This window comes from Thunnus thynnus, chromosome 4, assembly GCF_963924715.1.
Source record: "Thunnus thynnus chromosome 4, fThuThy2.1, whole genome shotgun sequence".
Lineage (NCBI taxonomy): Eukaryota > Metazoa > Chordata > Actinopteri > Scombriformes > Scombridae > Thunnus > Thunnus thynnus.
In genome coordinates this window covers 20,370,480-20,385,472 of record NC_089520.1, presented here as the reverse complement: position 1 = coordinate 20,385,472, position 14,993 = coordinate 20,370,480, and the positions used below count along the sequence as shown (strand labels likewise).

Sequence of the window (14,993 nt, the reverse complement as noted above, 5' to 3'; positions counted from 1 at the left end):
GTCACACCAGAGCTGTAAGGCACGCCCCTTGTTTGGCCTTCACCAAGTGCAGCAGCACAAGACAACTATTTACACTAAATAATCGTTAAAGATCTCCTCCAGACATGTTTTAAGATATATAAAAATACTTTGCTTGGAATAATAATTTGTGTCTGCTATGGTTTGTCCACAAAAAAGTTCAATAATCTCATTAAAATCCCTAAAATGACATATTCTCCTTCTCCCTCATTAAAAAGAAATCCAGAATCTATAGCTAAGCAAATATTAATTTCAAAAGTTTAACTGCTGGACACAAGACATCCCCTACTTCACTATAAAGTCCATTCTCAGTGTATGTGGACTGGAGCCTTCAAGTTTCCACATCACACTTTATGCAAGTTGCATACTGGACCATGATTGGCTCCAAACCAGTTCAACAGATGAATGTAAAAACAGACTTCTAGTGTAAAAATCTGCACATAAATCATTCTGCACAGTGAAGCCCAAACATCCAACTGTAGGAACAAGAAAAACACATTTTTGTGTGGAGAGGGACTTAAAATATTCCAGTAAATTGTGATTCATCATTTCCACCATATAAAGGCTATATATGGATGTCAAATGTATTTTCTTCTTTTACTCATGGCTTTTAGAACATGCTAAAATTAAAACAGTGACAGCTATTATAATACAGTTCAAGTGAAGCATTTCAAACATTTACATACAACGGCTCCCACTTAGTCAACTCTTCACATTTTAATCATGAAAGCATGAAGGCATTCATCACAGAATGACATGTCGTAACAATAATGCACTTAGAACAAGATATCTGAAATGTAAAACGAAAAACAGCTTCAACACAGAAAGCAGCTCATATGAATACAAACACATTTTTTTCAATATAGCGACAACACAAAACTTTTTTAGTGAGCTTGTCCCCTTTCCTGTCTCACAGGTCTGGGTACAGAGGCTCAGAATATGAGCATGCTACAGGTTGTGCGTCTGACGGATGTTTAAGGTGTCTCGTAGCATTAAGTCACGGAGTCGCCAGAGTGCATCAGCCATTGTCTTGTGGGCCCCCTTACTCTTCAGCCAATGGGATGGTAGCCTGCTCTCTTGCTCTTTAGTCAGGCGCACATCTTGTTTTTGAACTGAAAGTGCAAAAACGAATTGCAGTAAAAATTTGACACCTTGTTTAGGGAATTTCACCATTTAAAATGTATTTGTAAATATCAGGATTAGTGAATATGATAATGATGTATTATTTTGAATTAGTTTAATTAGAAATAGAATGTTTCAGTGCATGTGTCTTACCCCCTAAAAAAGAAAAAAAAGCTCTTGGATTAATGCTCTAATATAGGTGCTACCAGGGGTCACTGATAAAAGTTGAACAAGCATGATCTCTAAGCTATATTATCCCAAGTCATCACCATTTTATGTGTATTTAATCAATGGCAAATAAAAATACGAGATTAACCTGAAAGGGCTTGGTCCCACTTGCTAATGGTAGATGATTCTGCAGTAAGGCCCTCAATGTATTTGAGGTATGCCTCAGAGTGGAGCAGCCTCTGAGACTTGGCTGGAGGGGACACAAACATTGGGGTGGAGGGCTGTTGGAGCGCAGGTTGTCCCATCTGGCCTTGTCCTGGGTATGGTGGTGGAGCCTGCTGCCCAGCACCCATCAAACCCATCTAGACAGAATATAATAACATGAGAACTCCATTATTTCTCAAATCGGAACAGACAGCATTTGATTTTTCATCCCTTTCTTGATATATTTAAAGCCTCCAATTCATAGTTGTGTGTCATGTCTAAGTGTGTCAACATTATGTAACTAACACATAATGGTTGAATCTACATAGTCCGTTCGTTAGGACTTTAAGCATAAGATTTGCCATTTTAGCCAACTATTTAAGATTGGAATAAAACTACAAATATAAACAGTGATAAACAGGGAAACAAGAATTTCACTCTCATATCTGAAAATGGTTTAGGATGGCTTAAGGTGAACTTACCTTAACATTTCCTTGATTTGATCAGCAACATGTTTTTTAACTCTGAACTGACGCGGTTTTCAGTCATTAGAACATTAACTTTTGCCATTGAACAGAAGGTTTTGAGTCCACGGATTAGACTGAACAGATTTAAAAGCTCTTTTATTCCTCAGTCTGTCAAACTATTAAATTAGAGCTTGGGTTTCTCATTTTTCTTGACCTGTGTAGGTAAGCATTCAATGTGAAAGCAGGTGATGAAACTGAATACACTGCAGCTGCTTATTATAATATCTGATATTTATATTTTTAGTGTTTGTTTTAGCTAAAGACATGTATGTTTTATTTTGTATGAATGCCATAACAGTGTACACCCTGTGATGCAAGACACATTTCTGCAAAATCTGACAATAAAATGAAATCAAATCAAATTAATTTGCTTTCTTTCAGAGCAGAGATTACCTTTACCTGTGATCCATGAACGTTTCCTCCTCCAGGTCCACCTCCCATACCATTGATGCCTGTGAGGATATTCAACATCAAGACAATGTCCCTGACAATATTTGCACATTCCTGCACAAAACTGCACAGCTCTATTATTCTTATAAACAGACATACTTATTCTTATAACAATTTTTCATATCTTCTATTGTTAATTTGTCACTTATGTTTCTTGTATTTTGCAGTACTTGCCTGTTTTTGTCTTTGCACTGTGTTTATTGTTATGCATCATAAGACCAAAGCAAATTCCTTTTATGTGGAAACCCACTTGGCAATAAACCTGTTTCTGATTCTGATTGTTACTCAGATTCTGATGTCAAAAAGTGCAGTGGGCCACTTGATATTGGTTTATATCACAAATATTACATTAAAACACAATACTAGAAATCAACCAGTGTCATTTTCTCCATGTTAGAACTCTCATAAATGCCAATCGTTAAAGGATAAATGCTTATTTCTTAATTTATAGTATAATCCAGGTTGTGGTAAAGAGATTAATATTTGTGTGTGTGTGTGTGTGTCAACCACATTACCAACAAGCCTACTGGTAATGAGCTGAACAAATGACCTAGTCCCAGCTGAGGCTATGTGCTCTCAACGGACTAGTCAGCAACTTTAAGACCTCAGCCTATTTGTACAGGTAGCCCCTCCTTTTGGTAGACAGGAAGCAACTGCGTGGCAGGTGGGGTGGCTATGACAGCACTCTTACCAAAGTACGGCATTCCAGGGAACCCAGGCATAACGGACAGGAGATGTTGGGGAAAGACAGGCACCCCCATGTGATGTGGTGGTATGCCAGTCATACTAACCATGCCTTCAACATGGCCCTGCAGGGGCATCATAGCTGACCTATATGCACCCATCATACCTTCTTAGGAAGGAACAGTAGTAACACAAAACAGCAACATGCATCAGTCAAACATGCATCAGCTACTTAACTACCAAGCATGCATTTATATGTTAATTGATATGCGTTAATGTAGTCACCAGATTATTATGATGGACATGAATGGAATTAAAAATTTTTAAAAAATGCACACTGAGAACAATTTGATGCACATGCACTACTCTCAAGCACTAATTTATGTTCAAATCCCAAATCTCAAATGGTGTACAGCAAAATTTAAACTTCACGTTCTGCATTCAGATGCAAACTCTCAGCTCCATGGGCTATAATTAGAGTGTCCATCATGTGGAGTCTACTATGATGTGAAGGTTAAAGCATGAAGGGTGTTGTACACCAAATAAGGTTTGGGCTTATGAATTAGTTGAAACAATGTTAGAGGCAACATAAAATTAAATCACAGCACTGCAACATCACAAACATGCTGACATGGGTGTGATGAGGAAACTTAAAAATGTAAAGAAATCTAGCAGTTCAGCTTCTTATTCCAGCCTTCTAGAATACACTGGAGATCCATCTGGATCTATGAGGGGTTACCTGACACAGGCGTCATGCTGGGATTTAGCATCCCCATGGGGGTTGGGGGAGGCACCACCCCCATCAGTGCCCCTACTGGGGTACCTGTTCTAGGGGACGTCTGATGCTGGGCCCTCTCACGCTCCTGCTGCTCGGCCACTTTAGCTGCTCGCTCTGCAACACAATAAAATACAGGACATTAATCTTATATGATTCACAATTCTTTAAGCACAAACATCTGGATAAATACTAGAATTAATAAAAGGTTCCTCTCACCTTCATACTCTGCTTTCCTGGAACTCTCCAGGTTCCTCCACTCTGTGCCAACGAGGCGGCTCAGCTCCCCGAAGGAGAAGTCTGGGTGTTGGGCTTTGATGACCGCCCGCATCTCACTACTGAACAGGATGTAGCCACTCATGTTGATCTTCCGCTTTGAGCCCTCCTTCTTTGAAAGACCCTTTATGGATTTTGGTGTGGACTGCAACCGTAGACAGGAGAGCTAATTACAAAAATCCTACTAGCTACCAGCTAGTTAATTTTTAACATTTTACATGTGTAATTAAATATGCCCACCCTGACCTGTGGAGGGGTATAAGGCATGATATCCATGTCACTAGACATGGAAGATTGTATCTGAGGAAGAGACTGATCCCCTAGCTCGCCATCATCATCCCCAAGATCCTCTAGCTCCTCATCTGTCATATCAGCAAACTTAGCCTCCAGTTCCTCAATTTTCCTGTCCAGCAGAGGAGAAGGTTCCTTCTGTGGTACTATGAGCTTCCTGCGTAAGACAATTAGAAAATACACTGGGTAACTAATCCGCCTTTTCCACACAGTTTCTACATGTAGGAAATACTGGCTCCAAGACTGCCACAGAACAGGAGTATAACATGTTATTGTATCTAACATCAGTGCATGTTTACTCTGCAGTGCTTTAACAGAGATACTTGTCATACTTTTCCACCTTCTAACAGTGCCAGACATCCATTACATACACATGTAATGTACAGGTTATTCACCTAAAATAGTAGATTTCATCCTCCACCACCTTCCCAGATGGTGAAAAGCGTTTAAGACCCTTGAACTTCTTCATCTGCTTCTCGCTCTCAATGTAGCGACTCTCACATAGCAGAACGTTCTCTTCAGGCACTTCAGTTGGCCGGCATGACAGGTAGTCCTTGAAGGACGACACTACACACTTTCCTGTGAAACAAAGTGATTCAGTGATTAATGCTATGTTGTATTTTGTGTTTTGTTTTATTGAGTTCAACCCAATGTACGGTAATGGAGGATACCTATGATGCAGGTCATGGGACAAGTCTCCTCGAGGTTGCTAAGAAACACTTCCTTTTTATAGAACATCTTAGTGGGTTCATGCTCTGTTTCCTCTGGGTGGATGAAGATGGGACCGTAGAAGTAGCCTGCTCCATCTCGCATCCACATTTTCTCAATCCTGTTCAGTTTTTTAAAAAGTTTAAGCTGCACATTGAAAATCAGACAATTGTATATTTATGGATACTGTAACTACACCCACATCCATTCATATGGAGTCCACATGCTCATAAATGATGGGATGCAGTTGACATGTGTCCCATGGACATTTGGACCTGAAGCATTTAGGCTATTTATATTAAATTGCATCTAACACATCCTGTACACTGATAAGACTATCACACCATAAGTATATACTGTTCAGCGTATTAATGCATTTACTCCACCTGCCCACTCGGTGGCGCACTAGTCCATGAGAACCAATGTAGACACAGTCTCCCACTTTCAGCCACAGGTTGTTGTAACAGAGCTGCTCATAGTACTGACACCCTGGCTCCCCATTGGTCATATCCATCGGAACATCCTCCCGCTCCTGCACACACAAATTTATTTTTCTGACAACAGGCTGTGTTTTTTATCTGTGTTCTGTTAATCTCTATAGAAACAACCAACTTGAATTTACCTTGTCTACAATACCATCTGTCAGTTTGCTTTCATCAGTGATCTCTGGTGGTTTCTCCTCTTGTTTGGGGGCAAACATGGATGCCACACGGACTACAGGCAGGGGGACCTCTCTAGGAACAAACCGAACTGAGCTCAAGGGCATGGTCCACATCTTGATCTTCTTGAAGGACTTGGACTTGGCAGAGTAGCGCGACTCACAGACATAGACATCATCTGCTCTGAAGCCTTCTGGGTGGAGTTTGAAGTACTCCTTAAATTCCACACACAATAAATATTTGGTCAAAACTCAATACACATTCAAACATCCAATGCTCAAAAACAAAACCTATACCTGACAAATATGTAGTAAAAAGACAGCATTTACCTTCACAAACATGACAACGCATTTGCCCAGAATCTTGCTGACAGGAGCTTTGTTGTAATAGTCACTCTTAAAAACTTCCTTCTCCAAGAACTTCCGTGTGGCGAGATGAAAAGTTTCATTTGGCCTGTAGAACCAGCAGCCGTACAGCCACTTCTCACCTGCGTTCATTAAAAGTGGGAAAAAAAAAAGAGACTGACTTAGATCTGGTTTCAATAAAAATGATGCCTTACTGAAATGGAACACTGACTGAAGATACTGTATGATAATAAATATGAATACTGCTTTTCTTACAAATACTAATTATTTTTTGATTAGTGCTAAGGGACTGACCAGTGTCGTCTTGCCAAAGGCGTTCAATGTAGATAATATGAGGCTGGAGGTTAGGCTCTGCAGGCTCCACATACACGTAGTCTCCCACATGGTACATACTGTCCTTGAAGCTGCAGTCCTGACTGTATGTGCGCTGCAGGGTGGACTGCCATGATCCTCCAACAGAGTCCTCCCTCTTCTCAGCTTCTGGGAATTCACAACACACTCAGTAAAAACAAAGCTACATGCTGAGACAATACACGGTAGGTCAGCACTTTTATATACTGTGATCTTTACCCCTTTTCTCCTCTTCCCTCTTGATTTTGTCCTCCTCAAACTCCTTGGGAAGCTTCTCTTTCTTCTCCTTTTCCACATCACTATGCAGATGTTTGGAGGTATAGCTGAGAGCAGGAGACATCAAGATCTCTCCATTCTTGCACAGCTCATCTCTGATCCTGATGAAGAACTGCTGCAGTTCCACAGCATCTTCAAAGATCTCAGAGTCGGTCCTGTAATGAACATATGGTGTCACATTACCTTTGGCTTCATTTTGATGCAATAATCCTACAACATCAATGCACAACAAAATAATTTCAACAGTACCTCACCTATTCAAACGTCTGGCCTTTTCCAGCACCTCAAACATGTGGTCCTGAAACACATCCAGCCTTTTATAACGGCCTTGATCTACATTAGTTCTGATAATCTCAAAATTGAGTGCCGGCTTTTCAGTATTTGCAGGATCGCAGGCAGGGATCTCAGCTAGTGAATCGCTGTAGCAACGGCCCTCGTCATCTTGGTGACCAAGCACGGAAACAAATAGGCTGCGGATAAGTTCTTGGATGAGGCGTGGCACATCCGGCACATGGCCGTCATCTCCTCCCTCCAGGTCACGCCTTGTCTCTAACAGCACCCTGTGCAGCACTAGAGCGTCACGGTAAATCAGAGACTCGGGCTCATTGTAAGTACAGGCATTGTTGAACATGAGCACCAAGTCCTCCACCAGTGCATCCACATCCTGGTATTTATTGGCCAACATGTGGCTCTTGATCTTCTCCATGTCCACCGGTTTCTTGATGGCGATGTAGTAATCAGGCAGCTCGGCACGGGACGGCAGCCGCAGGAAGATTGTGCTGAGGCGTCGGCCCCGCTTATCTGTGTAGTTCTTGACCGACTCATAGAGCTCATTCAACTTCTGCTGTAAGGGTGTAAGATACTTGGACTTCTTCAGAGTAATGCTGTTCTTTCCTGCAATGAAATAAAATAATAAAAGCGTATGCACGTTGATAGTGACCAATCTTTCCGCTCTTTGATAGTTAACTAACTCACACATTTGCTTCAATTGGATTCTGTCAAATGTAGTAACGTACTTATTTTCAACTTTGGGGACATCATGTCATCCTCATCTGTCGCTGGCCCAAGATCCCTGCGTCTGTCTTTCATTATCTTCTCTAGGATGTCAGCATCATTGTAGACCTTGATAAAAACAAAGAGGTTCATCATGAAGAGCTCCTGCTTCCTATTAAAACTTTCTCTCAGGCTACATTTTACTTACAATTGATTATAACCTTCAATATAATATTTTTTCAGACATGGGAATGTCTCTAAAACATTAGGGATTGAGAAATTAGAAACTTAGAAATTAGATTGAGAAATTAGAAACTGCATAAAAAAGCATAAATGAAATGCTTACCTGGGAGCCTTCTTCATTGTAGTGTCGAGCATTACGGAACATCAGCTTCATATCTTCCACCATTGCATCTTCAGTCATGTACTTGTCTGAGCGGATGTTGTGCTCAATCATCCTTAGGTCCATTGGTTCCAGGATCACCTTGTAGTAGTCCGGGTAGTCCTTCTTGGAGGGCTTGACCATGAAGAGATCACACAGTCTCCGACCAGTGCCAGCTTCCCGTGCCTCAGCCACAGCAGCTAAGAGAGCTTTCATTCGGTTTTTCTTTGTATTCTTCTTGTGACTGGGAACGAAGTACATATTGACAAAGAAGTGTCACAAAAAACACAAAAAACAAGCCACGAAAGAGACTTAAGGAAGTAAAGTGTGACAATGTGCACCTTTTTCTCTTTGTGCTACTGGTGTCAGACGTGGCAGAGGATAACATGCTGTCTCCATCATCATCATCTCTCTGTAAAAGCTCCTTTCTCTTCATCTAGACATATAATGGGTGATGTATAACTCAAATGGTTAGAATTCTTCTTAAAATCAGCATGTCTTTGGTATTCAAGAATGCAAAAAAAAAAGTAAAACGTTCTCAGCAAATCTAACACAGATGCACAACAATGACAACCAGGAGTTTGGACTGACCTGCTGAATGTGTTGAAGTTTGAGTGCGCGCTTGTAGATGGAGGAGTGAGGAACATTGTAGCGTTTGGCGTTCTCAAACATCAAGGTCAGATCAGAATCAATATGCTCAACACTTTCATATTCATTGTTCTTCATCTTGTTCCTGTGGGGAATTATGGGCTCTCACATTTGGGAAGGAGGGCACAGAAATACTGTACTGTACAGTGAGTGTGTGTGATGCCATAGGGGTAGAAAATAAAAAAAGAGAGAATGTTGGTGAAACAAAATAAAACAAATCAATGATGAAAACATGCAAAACTTAGAAAAAAATAGGTAGAAGCAGAATATCTAACTTAATATTAGATATCTGAAATATCTAACTTAAATAGATATTAAACCCCAGAGTCTTTTTTCTTTTCTTTTGCTTTACTTACTCCTTACTCTTTTTTGCTTTTCTTTTGGGCTTTCAATTTTAATATTTTGATGTAAAAAAAAATCAAAACATATTGAATCTGTGTTTGACATCCCAAAAGGTGGAAAAAATTAAGACAGATTCCTTTCTAGAGATGTTGTAGTTACTGAAACCACATAAACAATGTTGAGTACTAAACTTGTTTGGTTGTTATGGACACATACAAACACATGAAGTGATGCTAGCTCTGTTTTTGCCATACTTGATCTGATGGAGGCAGATGGGTTGACTGATCTGGTGGTAGTAGTCGGGATAGTCCTTCCTGGAGGGCAGCTGCAGGAACGGTTCGGAGATAAGCTGGCCCTGGCTGTTCCTGGCACCTCGTACGGCTTCATACAGCTGGAAGATGGGGTTACTCATGTCCATGTTGGAGGTCATACTCTCTGCCTCAGATTCCCCCTCATCATAGTGCACGGACCCTAAGCGATGAAGGAAGAGACAAACCAATGATGACATATCTGTCACATTGCAACATTACCCAGTGGATGCACATGTCTGTTAGATAATGACACAAAGATGTACCCGAGAGTATGCCTTCCTCATCACTTTCATACTGAAGAGCCATGGTGATAGCTGAGAGGCGGTCTCCCTGGGCAGACCTTCTATTTCTGTCAGAGTCAAACAGAAAAAGAGGAAGTATGACAGAGTTCAAATCTAAAGTTAACACGATTTCATTTCTTCATATTCCTAGTGTTGTCTCCTTTGTACCTGATGCGAATGCTGGACTTGATTGGTTCTCCATGTTCCATCTCAGACTTCTTTTGTGCAAAAATCTTTTTAATGGTGTTTGCATCCTGGAACACATATGTAGGTCATAGGTTTGTACGTCAAATACTGCTTATGCTATGCTCTATGTATCAAAGTCTCAATTACACACTCACCTTAAACACCTGCGATCCAGGCTCATTATAAGTTTTGGCATTTTTTACCAGCAAATCTATGTCTTTTGCCATAGTGCTAACACTCCTGTAGTGGCCCATCTAAAAGCAAATACATTTATTGGACATTTTATCAACAAAGTGTTGTAAATAACTAAATGTATATTTAAAAGAGGAAGTGAAAGTGTCATACCTGAATCTTTTGAGCAATGATTTTCAGATCAATTGGCTCCTTAATGATGGCATAATAATCTGGATATTGCTTTTTTTTTTTTTTTTTTTTTTTTAAAAAAAAAAAAGGGAAACTTCACATCAAAGCCAAGTAACTCATTTTTCTGATCATTTCTTAAGTCATACTGAGGTGCTCCTACCACTTTGGAGGGCAGCTTCTGGAACAGCTCACTGACCAGACGGCCAGTAGGCTCGGTGTAAGACACCACAGCATCTAGGAGCTGCTCAAGGACCTCTCTCAAGCAGGTAGGTGCACTCTGTCGTATACAAGTAGAAAAACAGTATCACCATCAATGATATAGATATGTATATACATACATATTCAAACTATAGTGGAAAACAACTATAGTTGTTGTGACAAGTCAACAATTATAACTACTTAAAGTTAAAATATTGTTTTTCCTTAAAACAACTGGAAATCTAAATCTGTCAGTGGTGAGATTTGCTTGCAGTGTGTTTTAACTTGACACAACTGACAATATGAGACTATCACAATGGTATAAAGTGTAATGCATTCAGCTATGATCGTGCTTTATGTACTAAACTCATTTAGTCATTACAATGATAATGAATGCAACAAAATGCTAGAAATTCTTCAAATTATATAAACCAATCCCAAAGGAAATCCATGTTGGTATAAAGTTTCTAGGGCTGCAACTATGAATTATTTTCTTCATCAATTAATCTGTCGATTATTTTCTCAATGAACTGATTAGTTGTTTGGTTTATAAAATGTCAGAAAATTGTGAAAAATGTCAATCAATGTTTCCCAAAGCCCAAGATGCAACCTAAAATGTCTTGTTTTGTCCTGACCAACAGTCCACAACTCAAAGATATTCACTTTCTATAATTAAAGACATTTAAGAAGCTGGAACATTTTTCTTTAAGAAAAGAGGACTCAAAATGATTAATCAATTCTAAAAACAGCTGGCTATTCATTTTCAACCAATCGATTAAGCATTGCAGCTCTAAAAGTTTCTATCATTTATTATTCTTGATAGCGTTTATTTATATCTTGTATGTCATATACCACAGTGGAGGTTGATGTTTGCCCTACGTACTAAACTATAAATCCATGCTATCAGTAACATATGCAGATGTCACCTCATCTTCAGTGGACCCTCCGGGGTTGTCTTGTGCATCATACCCATCTTCCTCATCATCATCATATTCCCCTCGCTGAACAAACTCATTCTTGGTTCGCAGGTAAAGGTCCCACAGTTTACAGGCTGCCCTGTACTCAGGACTGTCAGACTACACACGAGAAAAACATTCATTTTTATGGTTGTAGCCTGAGCCATAATTTTATTTCCTTCATACATCATACACACAACTTTTATTGTTTTTAATCATATGTTTGTTACCTTATAATACGTTTTTGCATTGTTGAATAAGAGCTGAAAGTCACTGGTGAGTTGTTCAACATCATCATACTCCTCCATCTTTAATTTCTGCTGGATCTTCATCATGTCAATAGGCTGAGACACCACAAGGTAATAGTCTGGTTGATTCCTTTAAGAAATGGAGATTTGTAAATATTCAGTCTAATGTTTGTGTTAGATTGCTTGATTGGTATTAATAGTAATTTCAGGATATAGTAATCTGCACATATCTAACGATAACTCATCCCTCTCCTCACCTTCGTTTAGGAGCTCTGATGAACAGCTCACACAACATCCTGCCCTGGTCATCCTTGTAATCTCTGACTGTGTTGTACAGTTCGTGACATACAGCAATCTGCAAAAGCAAACATTAAACACTAAAAAGGATGCACGTCCTTCCCGGTGTCAGCTACTAAATCAATCAGCGTGATAGCATAATTCTGACAGTATGTTAAAAGAAAAACAGTGACTGAAATCTGTAAAATTACAGGATCCACAGTTGGAATGTTTGAGGTCCTTCTCCTCTTTCTCCCAATTGAAGACACTAACGATGAAGCCTGGCTATCGTCAAAATCTCCTCCACTCACACTGCTAGAGGGGGAGGTCGCCCTTCTCCTTTTCAAGGCCATGACGATCCCCTGAAGCAAGAGAGCCAGTAAAGTAAGAGGTATTACTGCATGGAAAATATCTTGCATTAGAGACATGAACATTAGAGTTTTACAACAGAATCTAAACACCATATAAACTATAGAAACAGAAAGAATATCCTCAATAAGGGACACTGGCTGAGCATCTTTATTAATTCTTTATTGATTCCTCACAAGACATTGTTCCTAACCTCATACTAATACCATTTTCATTGTAAAATGTGACTACTAGCTATTTTTTTAAGAATATTTAGAGCTGGCAACACTTTTATCTCTTATTTGGTGCACTTGTTTTGTCTCCGTGTCCACTTTGGTTGTTGCCATGTTTGCTACGAGTATTTGTTCTGTCAGGAAAATGTGACACTAACTACACATGCTCCTAGAAATCACTATTGAAAAAATAATACCAATAGTTTTAGTTTCAGTCCATGCCATGTACACACCTATTACATTATGGAAATATAATGTCACTATTATGCTTTTTGGAATATGATTTGAAAACAATTTGATGTCTGTATGGTCAATGCAATGTTGAAGCTACAGCACTTACCCTGGAAGTATAACATGCTTATTTCATTTGTTACAAAAAAAGTATAATTATTGCTACTTACACTTTGCACAATACAATGTATAGTAAAGCCCAATTGATGTATTGGTCAGCCAATATTATCGGCCAATATTGGCCTATCACAGATAGGCCTATATTGTTTTTTTGTTCTGTGTTTTATTTCTTAATAGTTATTTATAATTACTAAATGTGTGTTTATATATATATCCTGTATATACAAGATTATCAGCTGATATATCAATATCAGAATTTTTTTACTCCCTAATATCAGTATTGGCATTGACCACAAAAAGCCAGTATCGGTCAGGTCCTAATGTTAAGTGATAAATCGTAAGGATTCCACTGCTTACCATTACAATACTGATGGACTAAGCAGTCCTTAATAAATGAGTGTTTATGTCTCTCGTTTTACAGATATTAAATAATGTATTACAGTCAGAATACAAGCCAACACAATTCATTAACACACTTATTCTTTATGTAAAAACAGAGGAAAAAAGACAACATGAGACTCTCTAGAGGATGAGCAGTGAAGAAAATGGATGAATGAAGAAAGGGGAAAATATTTATTCCAAACAGTTCTTTTGACAACATGGTAGAAGACTTAAAAACGATTAATCTGGGCATATTTTGCTGTTATTGTCTGTTTTGTTACTTCCTACATGTAATCCATGATGGGGATTTTGTCACACGTGTACATGGACCCCTAATTAAATGGACTCCTAATTAAATGCTTTACTTGAGAACTCTGCTCCTATGTGGCAACATAATTTAGCATTTCAAATGTTTTTAAACAATCCCGTGCAGCCTAATAATAAGTTTTATGTTCCTTAATTTCAGTTTTTTAAAGGTGACAACCCTGCCAGCTGCCTTGAATCACCTGAAATGACCTTTCCTGTTACAGCAGGACCACTGCTGGCAGGTCTGCAGGTTTGACTCACCAGAAAATGTTCCCTAATGTCACGTAGCTGCGCACTGCAGACCAGTGTGCACACACTGGCAGTGAACCGGCGCACAGAGCAGCAGCTGTCTGTCCACGTACCTGAGTGTCACTCAGTGTGCACAGCGCAGACACAGACCACAGGACAGCTAACGTTAGCTACAAATAACGGCTAGCCTTCTCCATCATCCAGCGTCAGAGCCGAGACAAAGGCATCACTGTAATAATGTTACAAAGCTGCCGCTAACAGCTTCGACGACACTTGATGTTCAGACAATATTTCAGTTTAACTACTTCACATAGTTGCGTGCTTACCTTTCGCGAACACGTCAATAGACCCACAAAATCTTAACCATCAAGAAAGCCAATCACTTATCGATTTTGGACAGAGGGACAGAAGTGTGAAGTTAGCAACAAGCTAACTGACACTTCCGCTTGTTTACCTTCATAATAAAAGCTTATATCCATGAAGACAAAGTAAGAAAGTACATTTACTCATGTACTGTACTTAAATGCAGTTTTGAGGTACTTGTACTTTACTTGAGTATTTACATTTGATGCCACTTTATACTTCCACTCCACCACATTTCAGAGGGTTATAATTAATAAGAATGCTCCTTGTTTGGCACCAAATTACTGTTTTCTGATTGGCTGCTGTTTATGATCAATAACGAGACTTTATTAAAGTTTGAATGTCAAATGTCTAACTGTTGCATTTGTTTAAACACTTAAATATAATAAATATAATTTCTATTCACATGGCTTTTTTGCTCCCAAGGAAACTAATGATAATGATATTCTGTCCAGTTAAATCTATTATTTTGCATTGTGACATGCTTTTTAATGATATAACACAGAATAATAATCAACATTAATATTCTGCGAAGACAAATAACCTGCATTTTAATTGATGGGGGTAGTAAGGATAATGGATAGGGGGGCGTTGGCCCAAAAAAGGTTGAGAAGCACTAATTTAGACATTGTTATAAAAGCATTTTACATAATGATTCTCACTTCTCTTTTGCTTTTAACATGGAGGTTTGTGAGATAATGCTC

General features: G+C 39.1%; 1 protein-coding gene across 6 annotated transcripts; it reads right to left on the bottom strand.

The window, feature by feature from the left end:
• Positions 1-720: 720 nt before the first annotated feature.
• On the bottom strand, positions 721-14,375 carry LOC137181579 (protein polybromo-1-like). Of its 6 annotated transcripts, none has more exons than XM_067587387.1 (30): positions 14,253-14,375; positions 12,271-12,420; positions 12,040-12,137; positions 11,765-11,912; positions 11,505-11,654; positions 10,541-10,657; positions 10,363-10,431; positions 10,173-10,271; positions 10,000-10,085; positions 9,814-9,899; positions 9,494-9,710; positions 8,841-8,982; positions 8,591-8,685; positions 8,214-8,493; positions 7,891-7,996; positions 7,129-7,768; positions 6,818-7,029; positions 6,542-6,727; positions 6,212-6,369; positions 5,846-6,097; positions 5,610-5,755; positions 5,187-5,344; positions 4,911-5,094; positions 4,465-4,672; positions 4,168-4,369; positions 3,913-4,065; positions 3,181-3,342; positions 2,433-2,491; positions 1,457-1,670; positions 721-1,130 (listed from the first exon to the last, which is right to left on the bottom strand). In XM_067587387.1, the coding sequence occupies exons 2-30, from the start codon at positions 12,409-12,411 to the stop codon at positions 967-969; spliced, it is 4,932 nt and encodes a 1,643-aa protein (XP_067443488.1). In that variant the 5' UTR covers positions 12,412-12,420; positions 14,253-14,375; the 3' UTR covers positions 721-966. The 6 variants fall into 6 exon arrangements, with proteins under 6 accessions (XP_067443488.1, XP_067443489.1, XP_067443491.1 ...); XM_067587388.1 differs by having other exon boundaries at positions 4,471-4,672; XM_067587390.1 differs by having other exon boundaries at positions 2,439-2,491; positions 4,471-4,672.
• Between the last annotated feature and the right edge of the window lie 618 nt (positions 14,376-14,993).